This window comes from Medicago truncatula, chromosome 4 (assembly GCF_003473485.1).
Source record: "Medicago truncatula cultivar Jemalong A17 chromosome 4, MtrunA17r5.0-ANR, whole genome shotgun sequence".
NCBI lineage: Eukaryota > Viridiplantae > Streptophyta > Magnoliopsida > Fabales > Fabaceae > Medicago > Medicago truncatula.
In genome coordinates this window covers 34,571,677-34,598,246 of record NC_053045.1, presented here as the reverse complement: position 1 = coordinate 34,598,246, position 26,570 = coordinate 34,571,677, and the positions used below count along the sequence as shown (strand labels likewise).

At 30.9% G+C, this 26,570-nt stretch overlaps 1 protein-coding gene across 1 annotated transcript; it reads right to left on the bottom strand.

The window, feature by feature from the left end:
- Positions 1-11,041: 11,041 nt before the first annotated feature.
- Positions 11,042-13,279, bottom strand: LOC11412979 (3-ketoacyl-CoA synthase 4). Its single transcript, XM_003606879.4, has one exon. It carries the CDS (start codon positions 12,838-12,840, stop codon positions 11,326-11,328), a length of 1,515 nt encoding a protein of 504 aa, XP_003606927.1. The 5' UTR covers positions 12,841-13,279; the 3' UTR covers positions 11,042-11,325.
- Positions 13,280-26,570: the final 13,291 nt, after the last annotated feature.

Sequence of the window (26,570 nt, the reverse complement as noted above, 5' to 3'; positions counted from 1 at the left end):
GCTTGTCTTGGCTGCTTATTGCATTGCATTGCCTGCAGCACTTCTTTTATTTCTTGCCTTAGAAGACTATAGTTACTTGATTTGGGTTATTTAGCCTTCCAATAAATATGCTTTTATTTGTGTTGATTGTAGGGTATAAATACACTTGATTTTATCATTTATGCTTTTAAAGGTGGAACTCGTGGAGATACAGTTCTGATTTAACAAACTGATTTTTTAAACAAGTTGTTTTGAATAAGCTATTTTTTTAAAATAAGTTGTTTTTTTAAATAAGCTGTTTTTTTTTAAAATAAGTTTTTTTTTAAAATAAGCTTTTTTTTTTTTAAATAAGCTGTTTTGAATAAGCTATTTTTTAAAATAAGGTGTTTGCATAAAATAAGCTTTTTTGAATAAGTTGTTTTTTAAAATAATCTATTTTGCATAAAATTAGTTGTTTTGAATAAGCTGTTTTTCATTGCATAAAATAAGCTATTTTTGAAAATAAGTTGTTTTGCATAAAATAAGCTGCTTTGATTAAGTTTTTTTGCATAAAATAAACTGTTTTGATTAAGTTGTTCTTAAAAAGAGATCGTAACAAGAATAAGCTGTTTTTCATAAAAGAAGCTGTTTTGAATAAGTTGTTTTCAAAAATAAGTTGTTTTTCATAAAATAAGCTGTTTTTTTTTTAAAATAATGTGTTTTGCATAAAATAAGCTGTTTTGAATAAGTTGTTTTTCATAAAATAAGCTGTTTATCAAATAAGCTGTTTTGAATAAGCTGTTTTTTTTTTTTTTTTTAAATAAGGTATTTTCATAAAATAAGCTGTTTTGAATAAGATGTTTCTTAAAATAAGGTGTTTTCATAAAATAAGCGGTTTTGAATAAGCTATTTTTAAAAAGAGATCGTAATAAATTGTTTTTCATAAAATAAGTTTTTTTGAATAAGTTGTTTTTTAAAATAAATTGTTTTGCATAAGATAAGTTGTTTTTGAAGAAATAAACTATTCTAACTTTTAATTTTAATTTGTTATTTTTTATAATAAAAGTGGTTTTATTCATTGGATAAAAAATATTTGTTTTGGTTCGGTTCGGTATGATTAATAGGTAAGCAAATGGTTAACCAAACCATAACTTTGGTTCAGTTTGGTTAGCTCCAAACATGAAATGTGTTATACCCTGATTTTGGACCTAAAAATACTCGTTCAAATTTCTTTTTTTTTTTAACACTGATATTTGTCAATTCTCTGTTATTTTACTCTGAACCTTTACTCTATTTTCAAGCGTATTTTACTGCCTCTGTCTGTCTTTTCTTGCATTACAAGTCATTTAAGAACTCTCAGAAACATCGCATTACTTTTCTTGCGCTTTATTTCAAAAATCATACAAAAGGATATTTTGGTCATTTCCTGCAGTGGAACCTATTTTAGTCCCTGTGATTGCCTCTGAGTCTTGTCAACTTGTCTGTGCAAATCATTGTTGAGTCTTTGTTTAAAAATCGTTTCAAAAATTGCATTTGAGTCAGTTTGGGTCAGTTTAGTCCCTAGGGGCATTTTGGTCTTTTCCTGTCAAAATTTCGGCAGGGAGGTATTTTAAAATACCTCATGTCAGTAATTGGTTCGTTTTAGTCCTTTTGTTGATTTTATTTTTTTGTTTCACTTTACGTTTTTTCAAATTGCCAATTTTAATCCAATTTTATTTTAATTTGCATTTTCAGTCCAAAACTTTTTTAAATTGCTTTTAGGTCCTTTTTTTATTGCAGTTCAGTCCTTTCACTTTTCTTTTTTGCAGAAGAGTCCCTAAGTCCAAAACAGGTGTCCTTTTCTCATTGGCTCAGAAACACACATGGCAGCCTATAAAAGGTGCAATCACTGTACAAGTCAGACGGAGATCCAATCACAGGCCACATCACAAACAGAAAAGGATTTTCTCTCTCTATTCAGTTAGATCAAAACAGAAATCATCAAGAACACAGAAAAAAGATCCCAAACCCTAACTCACAGATTCATCACAAATTCACCAGAATTCGACAAAATCTCTCGGATTTCTCTACAGTTCTCAGCGATTCGTCCTTGAATCGTCATCATCGAACCGTTCCTTTCGCAATTCCAGTGCGAATCCATCGCTGTTAGCAACGGACTCAAGCACGATCACGAAAGACTCGCACCAGAGAAGAAGAGGGAAAGCGCGAAAGGCTCGAACCAGAGAAGAAGAAGAAATCAAAAAAAGAAAGAGTTCGAACGCGACGAAGCACAAGGCCGAACCAAAATCGCAAAAGTCGTGAGTCCAGATCGTGAAACAAGAGCCTCAGCGACGAAGAGGTAATCCTCTTCGCTTTCCTCTTCCTTTTCCTTTCGTTTTTTCAACAAATTTTGTCAAGATTCAAACTCAGATCTACTCCGATTCGAACCTTTTCTGAAAAATCTAAGCTCGGATTCGAGAAGTAGACAAAAAAGGATGTTTAAAAGTGCAAAAAAAAATTGAATCAGAGAAGTTTTGAGCTCCGGCGCGGTGGCGCCACCGCCGTCCGCCGCGCCGGAAAGGGGAGCCACGCCGGAGAAGACAACCGGAATTCTAGAGAGAAGTGAGAGCTTCTCTCACTAGATGAGAGAAGAGAGAGAAGGGAAAGGAAGAAAATGAAAAAAAAAACGGAATTGAAGCATATATATAGAACATTGAACCGTCCGGTTTATTTTCGATTCTTCCCTTTCTTTCTCAGCCTCTAGATTGATCCAACGCTCCCTGTGCCTCCAGATCTTTTGGTTTTGGTTTGGGCTTTTCTTTTTTCGTTTTTGCTATTTTCTTGCTATCTGCACCCTGCTTTTTTGCTAATTGAACCTCTGTGTGCTCAATTTTTCTCTAAAAATTTCTAAAAAAATTGTTATATGTTTCTTGATACATTTTAATACTTTTGTGATATTTTTCAATGGTTTAAAAATGATAAAAATGTGTGTGATATTTTTCTTGATTAATTTGTGTTTTTGATCTAAGTTTGTGCATTTTTTGTGGTATATTTCTCATAAAATGTTGGCATGTGATGTGGATGATTGGTGTGCAATTTCATGGTGAATGTGTTGCTGATCATATGTGTGTTTTGCTGATTGTGGATGTAGATTTTCATTTCTTTCTTGTTTTGCAAGTAATGTGTGTTTTTATCAAGAAATAAAGTACAAAGTATCTTTAAAAATGTGTCATAATTCTTGGCTTGAATGTGTCCTATTTATTCTCACATTGTGGCATAAAATAAAGCCTCTAAAAAATTGCCACAATGAGAGAATTATAGGTCATGCACATGTTTAAGTGTTATGACCAATTTTTAAGCATATTTTACCACTTTATTAGTGTCTTTTTGTGCCTTTCCACTTGATATCTCTTTGTGTGCTTCCTATTATTTCATATCCTATTTTACTAACCATTTCACTCTCTTGTTTCATTCACCTCATAAGCGTTCTATCATTTCATCTCCATTTCTCATAGTTTAGGCGTTTTCACTTTTAATTTCTATGTTAATATCGTGTAATATTTTAGGAAGTTCAAATTCCCTTTTAAATTCTTGCAAGACCATAGAATGTAAACTAGGGCCAATGTAACGGACAATGGACTCTCTATAACAATGTACACCGACACAAGCACCGACACGCACACACGTTGTATGTTTACCGCTTTAGGTGTATGTTTAGGAAACGCGATGCTTAGCAAAATCCTCCTTTTTTCAAAACAAATTAACTCCATCACTCAAATATTTTTCCAATAAACCTTGGAGTCAAAACTCCATTGTATTCCCTTTATTTTCTTAATAAAAACTCAAACAAACTCTAATCCCAACTTAGACCTTTTGTTAATAATTGAGCTAACAAAATTCACTATCTTTTTCTCCTATGCCTTTACGGCTTCTTTCTCTTCTTCAAAATCATTTCTAAAACTAAAATCAATCTAAACACATCAAAAACATTTTTGGAAGAGAACTACATGGAGTTTGATCCCTTAAATGGGTATGTAGGCATGAGGTCAAAACCTCTTCAAGTCCACTAAAATAAAACCTCAAACACTTTCTCCCCCCCATTCTTAACATAAATAAATTTCCTTTTTCATAAATAGCATTAAAAATAAAGCGTAGACATAAAACTAAGAAAACGGCTCCTATAGAGTACTATAGTCACCACGGGTGCCTAACACCTTCCCGTAGTGAAAACGACCCCCGAACTTAGAATTTCTAAGGGTTTTCTCAATTTTGCCCTTCCCAAGAAAAAATAGAGAATATCAAAGATTGAAAGGTTCAAGCCTAATTAATGACTTGACACCCAAAAATCGCAATAACAAAATGGTTCGGTTCAGTTTTCCCAAACCATTTCAAAATTTCGATTCGATTCAGTTTTTTGAGTTAACCGAACATGCCCACCCCTAGACAAAATACTCTCTTTGATCCTTTTAAGTTTGACAAAAATACTAAAATAATCTTTTAAATTTGTTAAGTTCCAAATAATTTTGTTTCATTTATTTCTATTGTTTCATTATGAATCAAAAGGGATTAAGTGTCAAGGGAAAACACCTGAAAAGTAAAAATTATAGGAAAAGGAAATACAAAAGTGCATGCCACTTAGAAAATAAAGATAAAAGCAAAAGAAATCTATAAAAAATATAAAAATAAAAAAATAAAAAATAAAAAAAACTATAAGATTATTATCTACCTCAACTTACTTAATCCATTCAATTGAATAATAACAATCGGTTTAAGCAATCGAATCGTAACCTAGAAATTTCACTCGTTAAATTTCTAAAACATTACTGCATTGATATGATTGGGTGACATAAGCTTAAGCTTGTAATTTTACTAAAAATCTTACACCACGTGCCTGTTTGGTTGTGCGTTTACAACCTCCAAACCTGTGTTTTCTTCTCTAAACGTGAGTCTTGTTTTTGCTGTGGTATTTGGATAGAAGAAAACGTGATAAAGTGTCCAAACACGGGTTTGATTGAAGCCACAAGTTCAAGCTTCTGCGTCAAAGCAAACGCCAGTTGTAGCTTCAACTTTTCAGTGACATGTATATTGACCAAATTAACCATAAGTTATACTCCAATTTCCTACACATAAAGATATTTCTTCTTCATTACTGCACATCATCAGTTCTCTAACATATTATTCTCCCTCTTATTTCAGATGTATCATAATTTCTTTTAAACTTCATTCTATCAAAATTAATTCTCGCCACCGCCATACCAAACACACACTTTCTTTTTTGTACCATAACATTGATATACAAATATTCACCTTCGTTTCAACAATGACTATTCATCAGGACAGGAATTTGTGAGATACATATTGTAGATTCTTCCCTCTTAGTGTGTGTTTGGTTTAGCTTTGGATAAAATTGATTCTAGCAGAATTGATTCTAATAGAATTGATTCTGACATAATTGATTTTAAGAGAATTGATTTATGTTTGGATACAATAATGCAAAATTGATTAAACAAATTGAATGTTGTTTGGATAGTTTTGATCAAAATTACTTTTGAAAGTATAATTACTAAAATGGACATAACTAAATACAAGTAAATTGACATATAGTTTGAAGTAGATAAAATAGTCACAAGGAAGACCCTTTAAAAATTAAACTTGTCACTTAAAAGTTATTCTCAGGTTGATAACTTGGCATGGTTAAGTTAACAGACAGACTTCAGAACATTCTGAAGTGTTAGTATAAAAACAATCTAAATAATTAAATGTGTTTGTGTGGGTTGTGTTTACTGTAAGTACATAGTAAAGAGAAGAGAAGAAGAACACACAGAAATTTATAGTGGTTCCCCCAATGTGGGTTAGTCCACTCCTCACAGTTTTGTGAGATTTTCCACTATGATGTTTGAGATAACTTCTCAAATCCTGCACCTTACAACCTTGTTCACCTGAACAATTACAACAACAGTATTCTCTTAGCCTCATCGGGCTTACACCTTTAATGCTAAGTTACCCACTTAGACTTTACACCTTTCTACTCAAACTAACACTTTAGTACCCCCTAAAGCTAGATGAGACTTTGTTTACAATTTGTATGGAGTTTGAATGATATAGATCAGACAAGAGAAGAATGGACGTTGAGATTTTTCTTTGAAAAGATAAGAGAGATATTGATTTACACTTTTGAAGACTTCTTGGAATCTTTGTGATGATCAATATTTTTTCTAAAGCTTCAAACACTCTTATATTGTTTTCTTGTATGCTTTGCAAATGTGTGTGTTATGTTGAGGTCTTGAGATCTATTTATAGAGTTCTTGAGCCTTTGTAGCCGTTGGAGAGAGACCACTGGTCTTATGCCACGTGTCCTGGGACCCACCAACTTTCACTTGAAATTATGGGCAAACTGAAATACTTCAGAATGTTGTTGTGTTCTTGAGAATACTTCAGAATGCTGTTGTGTTCATCATGATCTTCATCTGGGTTCATGTGGATGAACGGTCAGATATGCATATGGGCTTTTGCAGATGAATGTCACATGAATTTCTGGGTTGTACTTGAAAATTTGCTTTGTACGACTTCAGAATGTTGTTAGATCAGATCTTCTTTGAAATCTGTCTAGGAGCGCGTGCAGGATCTCATAAAGTGGTGTTGTCACTTGGGGATTTGGTTTTCTTTGTACAGTACCAACTCCCTTATGTGTCGAGATCTTGTTGAATCAGACCTGATCTTGCTTTTGACTTTGTCTTTTGCTTTCCAACCACTGTATTGTTCACGTCAGAAAAAACATGGAGCAGGATCGAACTTTCTAAACTCAGGGGACTTCAGAATGTTTCTTTTGTTTCACTTAGGATGATTTGTAAGACTCTTATTTGATGTAATCAACTCCTAATAGTGAAACATTTATGAAGTGCTGCATGGAAAACATCTAGGATGATATTCTTAATGGAATATTCCTAATGTTTTGTACTTCAAATGTTCATAGTCTTGGATGAACATTGAAGATGCTCTTTTTAAATTTAATCAAATAAATGCCTTTATTCCTTAATTGATCTTAGTCATGTACTTTTATGAGCTTTTATTTAAGTCACGTGAACCTTGCATGTTCTTCATTTGTTCATGAATTTCTGGGCTTGGTTCTTGATGTTCATCATGAACAACCTTCTGAACTCTGTCCAATCTTCTGAACTCTTTTTAACTTTCTAAACTCAGACTGAGTTCTTTAAGTCTTTATGTCCTTTGATTCTTTGTATCTTGGTATGAATTGAAACTTGTTCCTGTCTTAGTTAACCACCCAAGAGCACAAGTTAAATACCAACAAATTAATCGAAGTCTATTAATTCTTTAATCATCAAGGTTTGTTATCTTTAAAATTAATTAGGGAATTTGCCTCAACATAGTTGAATGTATATGTGGATCAATACTAAATGTAGATATATTATTTAATTTAAATAAATAAATTTTCTATAGATTAATTTAAAAAAAATAATAAATACAATCATTAAACCAATTTTTTTACAAAATATTTGTTCATATATTTTATAATTTTTGATAAAAATATATTTAAGTTAAATAATATTAGAGTTAGTTGTCAAAAATGATAAAATATAGCGTAAAAAAGGTAAAAGAAAAAATACAGTAAATCTGAACGGAAACACTGTAAAGGAAAATCCAAAAAGGAAAATAATAGGTTGAGCGTTAAAATGATAATTAATACTGTCTTTTTCGAGGGCTAATTTGATTCGTCAAGTTTTCTAATTAAATTCGGTACATCAAATCAATTAAAAAGCAAAAAGAATGAGAATTGATAAAGAGCAATAAAGGGAAATAATAGGATGTAATAATTAAAATATAAAATTTATTGGAGAATTGATTCTAGTTAACCCAAAAGCTAGAAATTGTAGCTTCAATCGAAATTGTTTTTGGAGGATAAAAGCAATTCTGAAAAGTCAAATCTAACAACTTTAAAAACTCAATTTTCCTTTTCAAATCTGTAAAATGACTTCTTAATGTTGAAAAGCCAAAACAACCAGAAACTAATCAAATTTTTTCCATAGACATAAGTTAGAAAACGACCACTAATGAAATACATGCTCAAAGACACAAATTCCTTCTCATTTAAATTAACCCATTGTTTGCACACCATTTCTTTTGTTTGAGTCACTTCTTACTAATATACAAAACCTTCTTCATAATTAAATGCTATATTTGGATAATATCCATCAAATAAAAAAAATATATCATGTTCAAACACTTTTTTTTTTCAAGAATCATGTTCAGAGTTCAGACACTTATGTGTGTAGTACTAAATAAAAATAAATTCAGAAATAGACCACTCAAAAATAAAAATAAATTCAGAAATAACACTTCTAATCAATATTTGTCAGTTAGATATAATAAGCGCGGCACCGATATAAATAATTCTCTTAACCGTACAGAGCAACAATCCAATCCAAGAAGGTGCTAAGAGATGGACATGCATTCTAATTAAGCACTAAGTACGGCCTGGTGATATTGGCTTAAGATTTAAAAGTGTGCTCCTCCTCGTAGTCTCAGATTTGAATCTCTCCGATGTTAATTTGAGTGGTCTAATTCTGGAAAATTAATGGAAAGTGCTCTCTCTCCATCTTTTCACTAGTTACTTGTTTTGTAAGTTGCTAGCTGTAGAAAGATTCAAATTCAAATAAAGGAGTTGAAAGAACGTAATTGTTTGCTCTTTTAACTACAACTACAAGCAAATAAATAAGACAATACAGTACAATATTTATACCAGCTAGATGGGATGGTTGAACTGCATAGCATATAATATATGATATTGTACGTGCAAGAAATTGCATTATAGTAGCCTATGTTATTAATCTCTTTCGCGACGTTATTATCTTAAAAAATTCCAAAAACAATAGGTTTTTCAAAAAAAATAAGGGAATTTTGGTTTTAGGACATAATAAAAACAAATGTCTTTGATTTTCATTCCAACAAAGTTTAAAATGATACATTTGTTAGCTGAATATGTGTCCAATATAGAATCGAAGGTTACGTGCACTCACTTATCACTTATGTTTGTCGTGTTATATTAATTAATACATAATTACTTAGAACTTTTACTATAATTATATTATGTAAGATTGGTCTTTTTAATTTTTTTGAATCTCCCTTTTAATAGAGTTTTAGATAAGTATATGCTTCACATCAACGTCTCTCTCCATCATGAAATTAGGAATGTCAATTTACCTTGGAAAGTAGAGATTCCCATGGAGCTTTCCGATCAAGGCATGTCGAGTTTGTGATAAGGAAAAAAAAATCAGTCAATATCATTTCCGGAATAGGGACAAAAATCGTACCACTATCCCACATGGCCTCATCATCCATGCAAATATTACAAGAATACAAATACAAATACAAATATATCATGTTTTGTGTTCGTGATTACTACTAATATATGTCTATTGTGTTACAAATACAAATTCTTTTAATAAAATTAGTTTAACATAAAAAAGAAAAATATGTTTTTTTTTTCTTTTATAGCTTATGGGGTCTTCATAAGAATCAACAAAGATGGAGCAAAGGGAAAAATCCCATAGTGCAAATCCTAGACGAGCACTCCCCCCTTGCCTAATCATGTCAATTTCCACGGAAATTGGAGATCCTGATGGAAGATGAGGGTAAACATCTTAATAGAAAATACCTATTTAGTGCATGTTTGATTTTACGTTGAGAGGCTTGAAACTCACGTCCATATGGCCAAACACACTTCCATAAGCTTGTAAAGATGTTTGGGTATCAATTGTTAAATGTGATTCAAATGATTGGAATTGATTTTAGTTGAAGCCCCATTTCCTAACTTGTATGCTTTTAAGAGAAATCAATTCTTTGAAAAATCAATATGCTTTATAAGCATTGCCCTTTCAAATAGTTATAAAATATAAATAAAATCCAATTTCATATACATATTAATAACAATTTTGGTAATTATACATCCAAAATTATTTAATTCAAACAACATAAGCATATAAGGATCAATATAAAAATCATTTTTATGTTAATGTATCTAAACATAAATAAATTCCCATTCAACTCCCTTTTAATTAAAATTAATTTTATCAAAAACAATTCTCTTAGAATCAATAGGTAAAGATTTTGTCGTTTACACGAGGATGGGAAAAATCCATGAAGACGCTTTAAGGACGAGAATGGAGATCATGCCCTCCACCCATTTGAGTCCTTATGCCCAACAGGATTATCAATTTTGTTTTTTTTTGTTGATCTGATTATCAATTTATATAAATATTGATGTTTGGTCTTACTTGGACAAAAAGAGTTAAATTTTTAATGAACGAAATTATATATATCCATCAAACAGTCAATAAGGTTGGAAGCTTTGAAACGCTCCTCAACAGTTAGTTACATTAATCATAGCACACAGATTCAAATTCAAAATCATCTTGAATTTGACCAAAATATATAGCACACTAGGTTAGACGACCAACAAATGTAGGCACAAATGACAAACAAAAAAGAAACACCCCATTTGGTATGGCCTAAAAGTATATATATAAACAAACACTTCGTGTGGTATAGAACGCACAAAGTTGTGTGCTACACAGCAAAGAAATGAATAAGTATAATAACACTTTTTTTCTTTTTGAAAAGGTGGTTGCAATGCAAAGGCTGGCCATGTGCTTTGGTCATGCAGTATCTAATGCAAAAATGCATCTGCAATATGCGTAGTTAACACGTGGGAATAAGATACTTTGTTACAACTTTCTCCATCAACTTCTAAATAATTGGAAAAAAGATATGATGATTCTTCAATGAATGAATTGGCGTTACTATTCTTTTTAGACTTTTCTTCTTATCCCCATAATATTGTGCATCTTTATGCGTTGTTAAAGTTCCAACAAAGTTCTGTTTTCCAATGAAGCTACAAAGGAATCCTCTACATAGCTGATATTTCCTGATTGAAAACGTGTCCGATGTTTGACACGTATCAATACGTGTGACTATATTCAATTAATTCATCTTTTTAAATTATTATCGTCAATGACGTGTCAGTGTTCTTTTATGTGTTTGTTTCTGTACTTTGTAAAACCAAACTAAAACATTTTCGTTAAATAAATTAGATAATGTATACTGGTACTTGATGCATAGTAGTTTAAATGAACAAATACTCAATCATAATGACATTACTCTGCATAAATAATTAATTACCCAATATAATGGTTGAATAACTAGAACTCAAGCAATCTAGTTTGGACCTAGTAACACTGACTTCTAAAGCAGAGACAACATCACTGACCCAACAATAAATTTGTAAACAAATGAAAAGATGATAAATGTGCAAGACCCTTCTCTAATATTTGATTGACTCATATACTAGAAAAACTATCAAATCAAATCAAACTAAGAAACAATCTCAACTGGATACCTATCAATGCAATCTTCCCATGGACTCATAGGTGAAGCTTTCACATGTTTCATAGCCTGCCACACAGCACTGTTACACTTGAAACCACTCCCAAATGCAATCTGCCAAATTCTGTTTCCCTTTCTCATCCTTCCTTTAGCTTCAATGTAAGCCAATTCATACCAAATTGAACTTGAAGAAGTATTGCCAAATCTATGCAAAGTCATTCTAGATGCCTCAACATGATCAGGCATAAGCTGCAAATTCTTCTCAAGCTCATCAATCACAGCTCTACCACCAGCATGAATACAAAAATGCTCAAAAGCAAGCTTAAAATCAGGTATATAAGGCTTAGTTTTTGCATTAAACCATTTCTTAATAACCAAAGTAGTAAAAAACAAAAGCTGTTCACTAACAGGTAACACAAGAGGACCCAAAGTTGTTATATTCGTCTTAAGAGCACCACCAGCAATAGCCATAAGATCTTTAGACAAAGACACACCAGTTTTCCCAACATCGTCTTGTTCTTGATAAACACACTTAAATGCTTTATCATCAGCACCTTTATGAGTCCTCACAACATGAACAAGCTTATACTTAGCCCTGCTTCTATCACAGCCTTTGTTCGAAAGCAGAACCGCGGCACCACCAACGCGAAACAAACAATTCGGAATCAACATAGATTTCTTATTACCAAAATACCAATTTTGAGTAATATTCTCAGTACTAACAACAACAGCATAAGTATTTCTATGAACTTGAAGCATATCTTTAGCAAGATCAATAGCTATAACACCAGCACTACAACCCATACCACCCAAATTAAAACTTCTAATATTACCCCTTAATTTATATTTGTTAACAATCATAGCTGAAAGTGATGGCGTTGGATTAAACAAACTACAATTAACAACAAGTATACCAATATCTTTAGGCTTAATCTTTGTATTAGCAAAAAGATTATCAAGAGCACCATACATAACCTGTTCAGCTTCTTCTCTAGCTGAAGCCATACACGGAGTAGGTGGAATCTTATGCATAGCTTCAGGTAAATAAGTATCTTCACCAAGACCAGAACGTTCAAGAATCTTACGCTGAAACTCCAAAGAAGATTCATCGAAATCACCTTTGAGTTTGGAGTGTTGAATGAATTTGGTAAACTTAACAGCAAGATTTGAAGGTGGTTTGTAACAAGAGAAATCGATGAGGTAAATGGATCTGGGTCGGGTCATGATGTAAACGGTGGATCCGAAAACAAGAATAGCGGAACATGTGATGATGCTTACGAGATTGTATTTGAGGTGGAGCCAGAGTTGGTGGATTTCGTTTGGGTTCATTTGTGAAACTTGGATTATGATTACGGACATAAGAGGGATTAAACAAAGTGTTAAAAGATGTGTGATTAGGTAATGGTAACCTAGTTTAACGTATTTGAGATTTACACTTTGGAGGAAATCTGGTAATCTTCGATTTGTATGGATCTGAACATGTTCTTGTTGATTTGTACTCATCGTGTAATATGTTGGAAAAGGTGATGATACTGAAACTCAAACCTTAAGGCTAAAATGACTCTGACTGTGTTACAGACAGAAAGTCATAAACACACACACTCTTTTTTTTGTTTTTTAGAGTTGATGAGATTGGTGTAAGTGCATGGTTTTTTTATGGGTGAGAGAGAGTGATAAAAGTAGCGGTGATGATGGCTGCTGAGAAATCAATCAAAGGTAACAAATATTGAATGGGGGAAGGAATTAAAAATGGATTAGGGAAGAGAGGTAGCGGTCAAACCACGGAAACACGCATTTTTAATTAGCTGTCTGGAAAATTGTCTATTTATTGCTATTTAAAATGTCTATGAATTATTCTCAATTCTTAAGTAAAAGAATGTGTTGTTAGAGAAAGTTTAGGAGGATGTGGAGATGTGTTTTAAACATGTAAGTAAACTTTTTTTTTTTTTTTTTTAACTTCAAAAATTTAAATTTTTTCAAACGTTTCGTTTAAGCAGCTTCGCTCCTCTCCTGTAACTCTCGCGGCTTAGCGCTCGAAAAGAATTTATTATCTACTAGAATTCAATCACTTCGTTAATAGAAAAAAGTTTAAAGACTCATAATGTATTTAAAAAATTTCTACATTTAATTCTTTTTTTTTGGCTTCAGCCCGCTTCTTCAAAAAAAGAATATATTTATTAACTTGTTTATATAAAAAAAAAAATTAGGTATAAATATGTTTTTTTATTCCTATAAAATTTTCAAATTTTAAGTTTTAGTCCTTAGAAATTTTTTCATTTTATCCTAAAAAAAATTTCTTCACAACTTTTGATCCCTGTAATTAAGTAAAATCATATATATCTTTCGAAAATTTGTATTATTTATTCGTGGTCTTGTTTAGTACGCTATAGAAATTTTTCTTGCAAAAGTTTAATATTTTTTTAACAAGTGATGAATTAAATATAAATTTTTTTAAATCACTCTTGGAAAAGCTACAAAGAGTAATTATATTTACATTAAGTGTATTACTGGCTCGAATCTAAGATTTCTTAAATTCAAAGTTATATTTTACTACCAGACCGATCTCTTGAAATTTATTAATCGATATTTTGTTACCACTCAAAACAAATCATAAATTCCTTAAAAAAAACAAAATAATAAATATTTTCTTTGATATACTTCCAGAAGAGTAGTTAGCAAAAGGGGAGGCTGCTGGTTAAAAAAAAAAAATGAAGGCCAAAAACATAGAAGCGGAGGACACAATGTGAGGATTCTGCGTCTTTGACGTTGTATCTGACACCAGGGGCTGAGCTGTGCTTGTCCTCTGTACTTTTTTTACCTGATTTATTTTTGTGAGTAATAAATGTTAAATAATAGCTTTGGTCCATTCCCCTCAAAACTAGCTTTGGTCCATTCAATTTCATTGTTAATAGGGAAAATTACACGGCCCTTCTCTAAAGTTTATTAAATGACACTGACACCTCTTTTAATTTTAATAAAAAGGGAGAGGTAATGGTTAACAAAAACTAATATAAAAATTTTAAATTAGAAAAAAAAAAAATTAATTTTTACATTTTCAACTAAGGTCCAAGGCTAAAGTTACATGGACATAGATTGTCTGCCGTTAAGAAGCACATTATTTTGCTGTTATTTTGCATCTCAGCCGTTGATTATAGATTATATAGTTTAAATTAATTCAGTTGTCAAATCATTATAGCAATCTCAACCACATAATTCAGATCAAATGGTTCTGGGAAGCTGCAACAGCAGAAAATCCAGATTCCATAATCGATCCCATAATCCATTTTAAAATTCACATTAACCTCTAAGTTTTTTATTAAATAGACAAGCACTTTTCTTTTTTATTAACACAATTAACTTTTTTTTCTTTTAGTGAATTTCCATTAATATTTAATGGATATTTTAAAATTTTCCATTGAGATGACAAAAAAAAAATGTAAGTTAGCTATAATAATCGCAGCACGGATCTAAATAATACCCTTCACCTTCACGATTTCACCGAACCAAGAAGGTGCTAACTGCTAAGAGATGGACAAGCATTTTAAGCACCAAGCACTTCAAATTCTTGAAAATTAATGGAAAGTACCTTCTCTCTCCATCATTTTCACTAGTTACTTGTTTTGTAAGTTGCTAGCTGTAGAAAGACTTAAATAAAGGAATTGAAGGAGCTCCATGTTTGCTTCTAACTATACCTACAAATCTACAATCAAGTAAATAAGGCCATACAATATTTATACCAGGTATTTATACAAGGTATGGTAGTAGGGGTGGAGCTAGGAAATTTATGGAGCTCGGGCAAAAAATTTATCGCAAATTCACATGTGAGATAATATATAAACAATTATAAATTCAAATATTTCTTTTTCCTCAAAAAAAATCGAAATAAAATAGGTTTATCATTTTGTCAACAAAAGTACAATGTAAAATAGGATTATTAATTGAAATTGACCCTGTAATTAAATAACATGTATTCTGACCATGTAATTCGAGATTTTTATTATTTATAATCCTGTAATATACGCGAAGTTCAAAAAAGCAATCGAGAGATTGAATTTTTTCGTGATTTCTTAGATGCGAGTTAAAAACGTTAAAATCTGGCTTTACACAAAAAAAAAAAAAAGTTATAAATTTTCGACAAATGGCAAATTAATTATGAATTTTTAAAGTGTCAAAAGTTCAAAAACTAAAACAACGGAAATCTCGACCTATAAATCGAATTTTGAGCTCATTATTTGCAAAGACATCTACAAAAATACATAAAAAAGATTTGTAAAGTTTCATAGCATTTCGAAGTCGTTTAAATTTATTTTGTTTTTTCAATCAAAACGTGCAAAATTGAAATTTTGTTCCGCGTAAGCGTATACTCACAAGCAAGGTTTTACAACTCGATAGTTTACCTCAACTCGTTTTAGCTATGTAAACTTGAATCGTAAACTCGTACGAGTTTACCTAAAATTAAATTATATAAAATTTATTTTATATATATATATAAGATATGTAAGCTAATATTTAAACAAAACATAATCAATTAACCACATTTAAATAATAAACTGTAACAATAAAAAACAAAATTTATGAGTACATTTAAACTCTCTTTCATCTTCGGTTGTAACTTTAACTTCAATTGTTCTATTTTCTCATTTAAATACTTCAGCAAGTAATATATTTGAATGATTTCAAATCAATCAATAATAACAAGCTTTTGAATGCATTTCCTAAAATTCAATGTATGTCATTGTCACGCATTGGCGTAGCTTCTGTACATAACAAACATGGAAAAAACGAGTTATGTTAACCGTAAAGGCAACATTTCAGCAATTTGGGATTGAAAAAAGAATTGGATTTTGAAAGAAAATGAGACCAAAAAAAAAAAAAGAAAAATCAAAGGTAAACTCGGACGAGTTAACTCTGAGTTTACCGAGTTTAACGCGTGTTAACTCGGTCAAACTCGTCAAACTTTCCGATTTCACCAAAAATTAAGTTTACCTCCGAGTTTACATGTTTTTGCCACCTAAAAATGTAAACTCGAGCGAGTTTACGAGTTAACACTCGATTTGTGGAACAGTGCTCACAAGTCAAATTTATCCTAATTTTGTAGGCATGACTAGAACATGACTAGAACAAATTAATTATAAATTGTTTAAGAAATTCATAATTATGAGGGAATAAAAAATCATAATTAATTTATCCCTGGTCGAAGAAATTTAAATTTTTGTGTAAAGCTATATTTTAACGTGCTAAACATGTATGAAAAAAATAGTGAAAAAATTCAACATGTAGGTCACACTTTTAGACTAGACGTATATTATAGGGTGGTCAAAAATAAGAAGAAATTCAACTTACAATGCTAGAATATATGTTTTGTATTTTACATGGTCATTTTTCAGACATAATGTATATTACATTTTCAATTTGAACAATTAACCCGTTAAAATAAAAGAGATAAATCCGCCAATAGTGTGCTAAATAAAATTCCGAAACCTATTTGTGTATGAGAATTTTCAGATTGCCCAAATTTTTTTTTTGTAAGTGTGTTAATGGACTTTTGGGTTAGATTTAATGTGCAAAAATTATCGATCGAGTCCGGACGATCGCACGGAGTCGCCGGGCGGTGAAACCGCCCCGGATGGTATGGGTGATGTTTGAACTATTATACCAGGTATTTATACAGGTATCAGGTATGGGTGATGATGGTTAAACTGCATAGTATAAATATATGGTACTATCTATTTAACGTGTGCGATGCATGTGTATTATTAAAAAGACGCTTAAATAATATTAATTTTTCGTATAATGTGCTCATTGTTTGATTTCAACATAGAGACTATGAAAAATCCTGAATATTATTTATATATGAAATTAAAAAATTCCTCTAAAGTAACTTGTACAACGACAGATTATACTTAAAAAAAAAAAAAAAAAAAAAAAAAAAAAAAAAAAACTATATAGATTTGACTTCAATAATAAAAAAAACTAACAACCCTTCCACAACAAATTAAAAAATTCAATCTTGATACAATCCACACTATCATAAATTTTAATTTAATTACACTCAATTTTGTTTTAAAAGGAAAATACTTCATTAATTTTATTTAATAGGAAAAAGGCATATTAAAATATTTAAAACATAAAATATATTTAGTAGAATTAAAATTACCAGTGTCAAATGGATACACGTAGAAAGGCAAAAGTAATGGTGCATAAGGAAATCCTTATGCACCGTGCATAAACACTTCACAACCATCAGATCTAGTGTACACGTGTAATAATTCTAGGCTTCACAAATTACACCAAATCAAATTTCATTTGCTTCAAACATTTCTCTCACTAAAACATAAAGTTCTCCCTCTCTCTATACAATTCAGATGAGTCCTCATCTCTTCCGGCCACACATGATGATTCCAGCGCGGTGGCCGATGGTGGCACCACCGTGCCGGAGTTCAAAACTCCGTCCAAATCAAAAAGTTTTCACGGTTTTAGACATCCTTTTTTGTGTTGATTCCAAATATCGCCTTAGATTTCTAAAAAAAAAATCAAACAAGCGTAGATCTACGAGTAAAAAAACGGAACAAAAAGAGAAAATGAAACTACCTCTTGTTCTTCACGGATTCGTTTCGCGTTTTGGTCTTCTTCTCCGATCCGGTTCGGATTTGTTGTTGTGGTTAAGTGTTGTTCTGATCCGGTTCGAATCTTGTTGTGGTAGGCTGTACGAACTCTCCCTCCACCTCTTCTAAACCAATTCTGGATCTGGAAACCATTAAGCACATCTAATGGTTTGGAAGTACAACTGTTGGAAACCATTAAGTACATCTAATGGTTTTCCATATCAAAATGGTTTTGGCATTCCGGTACGGTGATGATTGTAACGCCCTATTTTATTATTTATTTATTTTATTAAGTTTAGATGTCTTTTTATATTTAGCCGATTTATTTTGATGAGTGATATTTGTTATGTGATGTAGAAATATATATGTTATCTGGTGTAGAAATATATTTGTTATTTGGCGTAGAAATATATTTGTTATTTGGTGTAGAAATATATATGTTATCTGATGTAGAAATATATTTTATTATTTAGTAGAGAAATATATTATTAGCCCATATTTTATTATTTAGTAGAGAAATATATTATTAGCCCATATTTTATTATTTAGTGGAGAAATATATTACTAGCCCATATTTTATTATTTAGTGGAGAAATATATTAAAATAGAATATTGAGGTGTGAGGGGCAGATTTGGAATAAGGGAAAAAATAAGTAGGTTAATGGTTTATATAAAGGGGAGAGTCATAGTTAGAAAATTAGAATACGTAGAAACCGTTTTTGAGAGAAAATGGAGAAACCAAGAGAAGAGAAGAGTCAGAGAAGAGAGAGCGGTAGAACCTTGCGATCATCTAACCTAAAGTAAGGGTAGGACTAGCTTTCTCTAATAATGGGTTGTATAATTCTGAAAAATGGTTTAATCTTGTAGTTGTTGTTAGTTTTGATGTTATAGAAATTAGGGTTAGATTTCATTCATAATCTTTTGTATAATATCTTTTTCTACTTCTACCCATAAGTGCCTATTTGTATAAAGTGATTACTGTGGATTTAATTGGTGAAATTTGTGCTTATGTTTTGATGCAATGTTTGGATATGTGAATTTGATGTTAATTAAGTTGTTGATGATGAATTTATATTCTCAAGTTATGTATATAAGTATACTTGTGTTTTTGCTCAAAATTGGTGAAGTATAATGTTGTTGTTGATGAATTCACTTCTGATTGTTGTTGTTTTTGTTATGAGATGTTGTTTTTGATGATTAAAACCTTGGGTAATCTTAACCATAGAGCTTGAAGTGAACTTTTGTTGTTCTTGAGAACTTTTATGAAAAATGCGTCAAATGGTGATTTTTGTTGAAATGATGCTTTAGCTCAAGTTTTATATGGTTTTGAGTCTCTTTTGATGTATATAAATGTTTAGACAAACTTTGGGATCAAATTTAGGCATAGGGAAGTTAAAATTGGGATTTTGGGGTGAAAAATGAGTTTTTCCCGAGTTGCTCTCTGACAGCATGTTCTGTTTCACGTTCTTGCGTCTTTTTCACACGTTTCTGTTTTGAATTGGCCTTTGGTGTAAACATGAAAGTTGTAGATAATTGAGTTAGCTTTCCAGTAGCTTTGGTTTGAATTGAAAATGATTTTTGATTTTTGAGTTATGATGAAAATACTCCAAGGAGGTCTTGGTGAAATTTTATGAAAATTTCGGATAACTATTTCTAAGTCAACCCAAAACTTATGGATTGTCTCCAAACTTCAAAGCTTGTGTACTATGATTTCAATTAAGGTGTTTAAGAGTATTTAACCTATGTTGTGATGGATATATCTTGGTTTGACGTGAATATCTTTATTGGATGATTTAATATCTATATGAATATATATGTTGAGGAATATGAGGTTATATGATGTTGTTCATGATTGATGAATTATTATATGAATGTATATGTTAATGAATATGATGTTATATGATGTTGATCATGATTTATGAATTATTATACGAATGTATATGTTGATGAATATAATGTTGTTCATAATTAATGAATTACTATATAAATGTATACATTGATGAATTGTGATGTTATGATGCAAAGTCGTTGTTGTTATCGTTGTCGTTGTTGTCGTCAATGTCATTAAAGTTGCAAGTTATTGCCAAAGTCACTAAGGTGTAAGTTGTTGTCTAAGTTGCAAGTTGTTGGTTGCTGAGTCCATGCATACTCATTAAGTTGAGGGCTTGATGCCCTGTGAGTCTATTTGCTCTATATGTTGGGGGCTTGATGCCCTGTGAGTATATTTATGTTTTATATGTTGGGGGCTTGATGCCCTGGTTGTACCACATGCATGATTAAGTTGTTGTAGTTGCATTGTCGAGATGATGTCGTTGTTGTTGCATTGTCGTTGTTGTTAAGTTGTCAATTACTAATGAGTTGTTAATGAGAAACTATGTGAAGTATCAATATTATTTATTGTTGTTGTTTATGTGAAGCATTGTTAATGATGATTTGAAGTTGATTGATGATTTATAATTGGAACTATGTGAAGGATCAATATTATTTATTGTTGTTGTTTATGTGAAGCATTGTTGATGATGATTTGTTGTTGTTCTGTGTTGATAAATTATCTTGCTTAAATCATTGTTTATTAGTTTTACTAAAGATGAATAGGTGTTGTTATGTGTCGTTAAATTCTTTTAGATAATTATAACACGACACTCTATTTACACGAAAGGTGCACGAGCGTGTTTTTTTTTCCCTTAGTTTGCTTTTGCTTTCATCATTAATGTGCTTGTGCTTTTTATTTCTTAAATCAATATAAATAAAATATTTTAAAAAACAAAAATATGTGTTGACTCATATGCCCAGAATATTCAAATACGAGTCAAATGGAAATTATTTATTTTCTATTGATTTCATTACTTGGGTATTGTAGTGTACCTTTGAGAAAGTTATTTGATACCTAACACAAAGGATAGAGGTTCACTCCTCATAAAGGTTATGTTTGGTAAAAACAACGAATAGTTTATAAGCTAGTTAATAGTTGATGACTGATAGCTTATAGCGGATAGCTGATGACTTATAGCAGATAAGTTAATTAAATTAAAGTGTTTGGTAAATATAGCGGTTCAACTAGCTGATAAATATAAAATGACATAAAAGAACATTTCTGATTCGTAATAAAATCTATATTAACTAATAGTATTTCAGATATTTGAAAAATTCTTGTTTTTTAAAAAAAAAATTGGTAATTTAAATATTCACATATTATTAAATTAGTTTCATTGTTTTGCTAAAATTTTATTTTGAATTTATTTTTATTTCAGTTTTTATACTTTATAAAAAATTAAAGTGTAAAATTTTATTTTAAATCAAAATACAAAATAATATACCCATAAGATTAAAAAAGAAAAAAGTGCTAAAGGAAAAAAACAAAGATGCGTATATATTGAAGGGACAAGTTGTATATATATACAACGATAACATTTTTTTTAGAAAAAGAAATTGCTATAAAAAAAAAAAAATCGTATATTAATTTGAAGTGCCCACTCGATGTTGTACGTTAAGGTAATAGCCTCATTTTGTTTTAAATTATATAAGTAATATTATTATTAATATTAAGGGTAAAAGTGGATTTTAATTAAAATAATAAAGGTAAAATTGGAATTAAAAGTGAGACGTTGTAAGTTATAAGCTTAAACGTTACTTGAAGTAGCTTTTGAAAAATAGTTTATAAGCTCGTTGTAAAAAAGCGTTACCAAACAGAATTTTTTTTATCAAACGAGCTTATAAGCTATCTGCTATAAGCTATAAGCTCTTTTTTGGATGTTACCAAACAGACCCAAAGTTATTTGAAAAAAATAAAAAATAAAAAATATATTATAGGATTGATATGGAGTAGTACAATACTATCCCAACCTCACAAGAGATATGTATATGTTGGTATAACACTAGTTCAACACTATCATCAAATAAAAGAGAGAAATATGATGTCATGCAACATGCACGAAAAAATCAGTCGTGAACTTTATCATTATATATATGACATTCCGAGTTTATTTAACAATTATCGAGAGAGATATCAATAGGAGACATGGTGAAAACATTGAGATTGAGTGAAATTGTCAAATGTGTAGGAATCAGTAGAAAATTAATGTGGAATAATTTGTGGTTATAAAGGGTGAGAGCGAATTCAAAAAATGAAGCTTTACATTTTTTTTTTCTATTTTGTAGGTTATATTTAAAGGAATTAACAATAATAATAGTGTAAGAAATTATGGAATGTTTTAATAGTTTATTTTTCTGAAGAAACTAAAATGAAATATATTAACAATAACGGAGATGCCTCTTAAGCACAACGTGTACTAAAGAGGACGCTCAAGTTACAAGATGTTTGTCAAATAATTACAAAAAACGAGCTTCAGCCGATACCCAAACAAAACAATGGGTCATACCGCCACTGCTCACAGCCATAAACAAAAGAGGCGTTATTTGCCTTTAACCACCAATAGGAATGAAATTTAACCTTTTCTGTAAGCTCCATAATGGAAGAATGAACATTATTAAAAATTCTATTATTGCGTTCTTTCCAAATGAGTCAAACACACAACAGCCACAAAAGTTGTAGAAATGATCGACAACTTCTCCTGCCGCCTAAGTAATTAGTGAAGAGAAATGATATTTGTACAACCATTTTGGTACAACTTTTGCACAACTTTCTCACTCATACTCACATTATGTTTTTATTCTCTCTCTTTTCTTTTTTCTCTCTCTATTTTTTTTGACGAACGGGAAGGGAGAACAACAAAGTTGTCTCAAAGGTTGTACCAAAATTGTTGTTAAAATATCACTACTCATTAGTGAATTGTGAGAAATGAGTGTTTAGGACGTTATAATCAACACCTGAAAAACCAAGCCACAATCTGACATGCCGCCACAAAGAGCCAAAAAAATCACAAGTAATAAACAAGTGTTGCACGCTTTCAATACGTCTGCATCCCGCCACACAAAAATTATTGTCCACCTCAATAATGCCTCGATTCAAAAGGTTGAATTTTGTTGGCAACCTGTCGCGAAGCAAGTGTCTAGTTAAGATAGAGACCTTTGATGGAACTTGATGGTGCCAAATATGTTTCTCTGATTCATCTAACAATATTGGGACCTGAGTTGAGAGCGTATGGTAACTTGAGTATCCCCCATGAATATCCGGGTGCCACTGTCAATTATCTAAAACATTAATCTGCAAATTAACATTAGCAAATAACAACCTATACTCCGCTACCAATTCCTCTTCCCACGCCCACAGCCTCCGCGTCCACTTCCACGCCTTGTTTTAATAGTTTGTTAGATGCCTTGTTTAAAAAAAAAATAGTTTTTTAGATGCATAGACCGTTATTATTAGATTCTTGTCTAGTCCATTGCATACTTCAGTAAAAAATAGATATGAGAAGTATATTCGTTTTCATTTTATATAATGTGAGAAGTTATGTTTATCTAACCAATTTTATATTTAACTTGCAAGGGCAATATTTTATTTTATTTTTATTTTCTTTACATAAAAAAAACAATAGATCGTATCATATGAAATCAATTTACCAATTTGTATTAGTATTATTTTTGTGATAATTTGTATTAGTATACATTGACATTGAATGCATCGGTTTTTTCATAGAAATTGTATAATATAATAAGGGGTTAATTAAGTTTTTAGTCCCTATAAATATTTAAAGTTTTGTTTTTAGTTCTTATAAAATAAAATCACACATTTTAGTCTCTGTGACATTTTCCTTAAGCATTTTAAGGACCAAAAATGTTGATGGAAATTTTTTATAGGGACTAAAAATGCTGACAGAAATTTTACAGGGACTAAAAGCACAAACGAAAAATTTTGTAGGGACTAAAAATGTGATTTATTTTTATAGGAACTAAAAACAAAACTGCATATATTTATATGGACTAAAAACTTAATTAACCCTATAATTAGACATTTAATTAAATTGATACAGTAGAAAGTTGCAAGGTTCTTTTTTTTTTTGGTAGATAGACGAAATTGCAAAGTCATTATAAATTCACACACACAAGTGGAGGTATCAGGGTTGGAACCCTGGTCATGACACCCGGCCTAACAATTTCGGCATTTTGCCAGTTGAGCTAGGATTTTTGGATAAATTGCAAGGTTATAAGAGAGGTTGGATATTTAATTGGGATAGTAGAGAGTTGCAAGATGTTAAGAGAGGGGAGAGATTTGTATAGTGTCACATCAACACAATGCTTACATAACAACAAGATCAATGATATTTGAAGAATCATTTTGTACAATCTATTTGACAACCTTTATTTTCTTTTTTTTTATTGGTCAAAAACAATGGAGAGAGAAAAAGGAAGAGAGAGTAAAAATATAATGTGAGTATGGGAGATAAAATTGTCACAAAGTGGTTGTACAAATATCATTTCTCTAACAACAAACCAATGTTTGATTACGAATAGATAGATATATCGTACATACAAGAAATAGCATAAAATAATAGTGTATATGTTATTAATCTCTTGAGAAATGATAACAACACACATTTTAACACAATTTTCTACGCATTATTTTGATTGGTTAAAATCTGTATGGACCCATTAAATTTATATGAAATTCATATGATTTGGTGGGACCCATGTTATTTCTTAATTTTAATATAGTTTGCATTCGTTGAAATTTTAAATATGCATATAAATATTTAGATCCACCTCTAAAGGAAGTAAGCCTGAAATTACTCTAGAGGGTTGCTATGGGTGGAAGCCAAACATCGACCAAATTTTCATTGCAAATCAAAGTTGTGCATCAACGTGATGGTTTATCATTATTAATTTACATGATTCAGTTCACTATTCAACAAATTGACATACTTAAAGTAACTCAACACAGCTCAATTAAATGATGACACAAACAATTTTTATTCGTATTCGGTTCATCAATCACCATTGAAAGAGAAAAGTTTCTTTTTGTCTTTTTTCTTTCTTCTTTTTGTCTTTTTTCTTTTGATTCAGGTACTCATATTTAGATTTGGTTGATGACATTGAAGGATTGACCATGAATGACCAATTCAACAATGAAGGATTGCTTTTGCCGGAAAATTCCCTCAAGAAATAAAGTTAACAGAAAGTTAACAGTGTTAAAAAAGAGGTGTTTGTGTATTTGATGAGAATTTAAGGGAGATTATTGTAAGTTTTAAGAGTGTGTTTGAATAGAGTATTTTAATGAGGAAATGTAATTTTTTAGAGAATTTAAATTGACTTGACCCAAATTCTATTGTTTGGAAAAATATTTAAGTCATTTTTAAAATTCAAGGCATTTAGATAAGAATTTTTCTTTTGCAAAATTTGAAGGATTTAAAATAACACCTAAAACACAAAAATTTCACAATTCTCTGTCATTTCATCACGCGTTTCTCACTTTTCTCTCCCGCGTTTCACACTTTTCTCTGTGAAGCTCACCTTCACCTTCATCGTGCCTCTCTCTCCTTCCACAGTGGTGCTTCTCTCTCCTCGCCGCCGCCGCCGTTTGCTTCTCTCTCCTCTCCGTCACAGTTCTCTCTCCTCGCCGCCGTTTCCATTACACACGTTTCTCACCAGCTCAGGTATGTACATTTTTTTGCTTATAAATGATAGATCTCAATCATGGGCGGTTCCACCGTGTAGCGACCCCGGGCGGTCGCCCGGGCTCGGTCGATAATTTTTGCACATTAGACTCAACCCAAAAGCCCATTAACACATTTATAAAAAGAAAAATTTGGGCAATCTGAAAATTGTCACACGTAAATAGGTCTTGAAATTTTATTTGACACACTATTGACAGTTTCATCTCTCTTATTTTAACGGGTTAATTGTTCAAATTGACTCTTTAATATACTTTATGTTTGAAAAATGACCCAATAAAATACAAAATATATACTCTAACATTGTAACTTGAATTTCTTCTTATTTAATTTTGACCACCCTATAATATACGTGTAGTCTAAACATGTGACCTAAATGTTGAATTTTTTCACTATTTTTTTCTTACATGTTTAGCACGTTAAAATATAGCTTTACATAAAATTAAATTTCTTCGACCAGAGATAAATTAATTATGAATTTTTATTCCCTCATAATTATGAATTTCTTAAACAATTTATAATTAATTTGTATCTCGTTTAAAATTTACAAAATTTCATTGTGAATGTTTCTTATCATGTTCTAGTCATGCCTACAAAATTAGGGAACTAAATTTGACTTGTGAGTATACGCTTACGCGGAACAAAATTTCAATTTTGCACGTTTCAGTTGAAAAATCAAAATAAATTTAAACGATTTCGAAATGCTATGAAACTTTACAAATCCCTTTTATGTATTTTTATAGATGTCTTTGCAAATAATGAGCTCAAAATTTGATTTATAGATCGAGATTTCTGTTGTTTTGTTTTTTGAGCTTTTGACACTTTAAAAATTCATAATTAATTTGTCGTTTGTCGAAAATTTATAATTTTTTTGTTAAAGCCATATTTTAACGTTCTTAACTCGCCGCTGGAAAATCATGAAAAAATTCAATCTCTCAGTTGCTTTTTTGGACTTCGCGTATATTACAGGTTATAAATAATAAAAATCTCGAATTACATGGTCAGAATACATGTTATTTAATTACAGGGTCAATTTTCAGACTTCACGTATATTACGTGG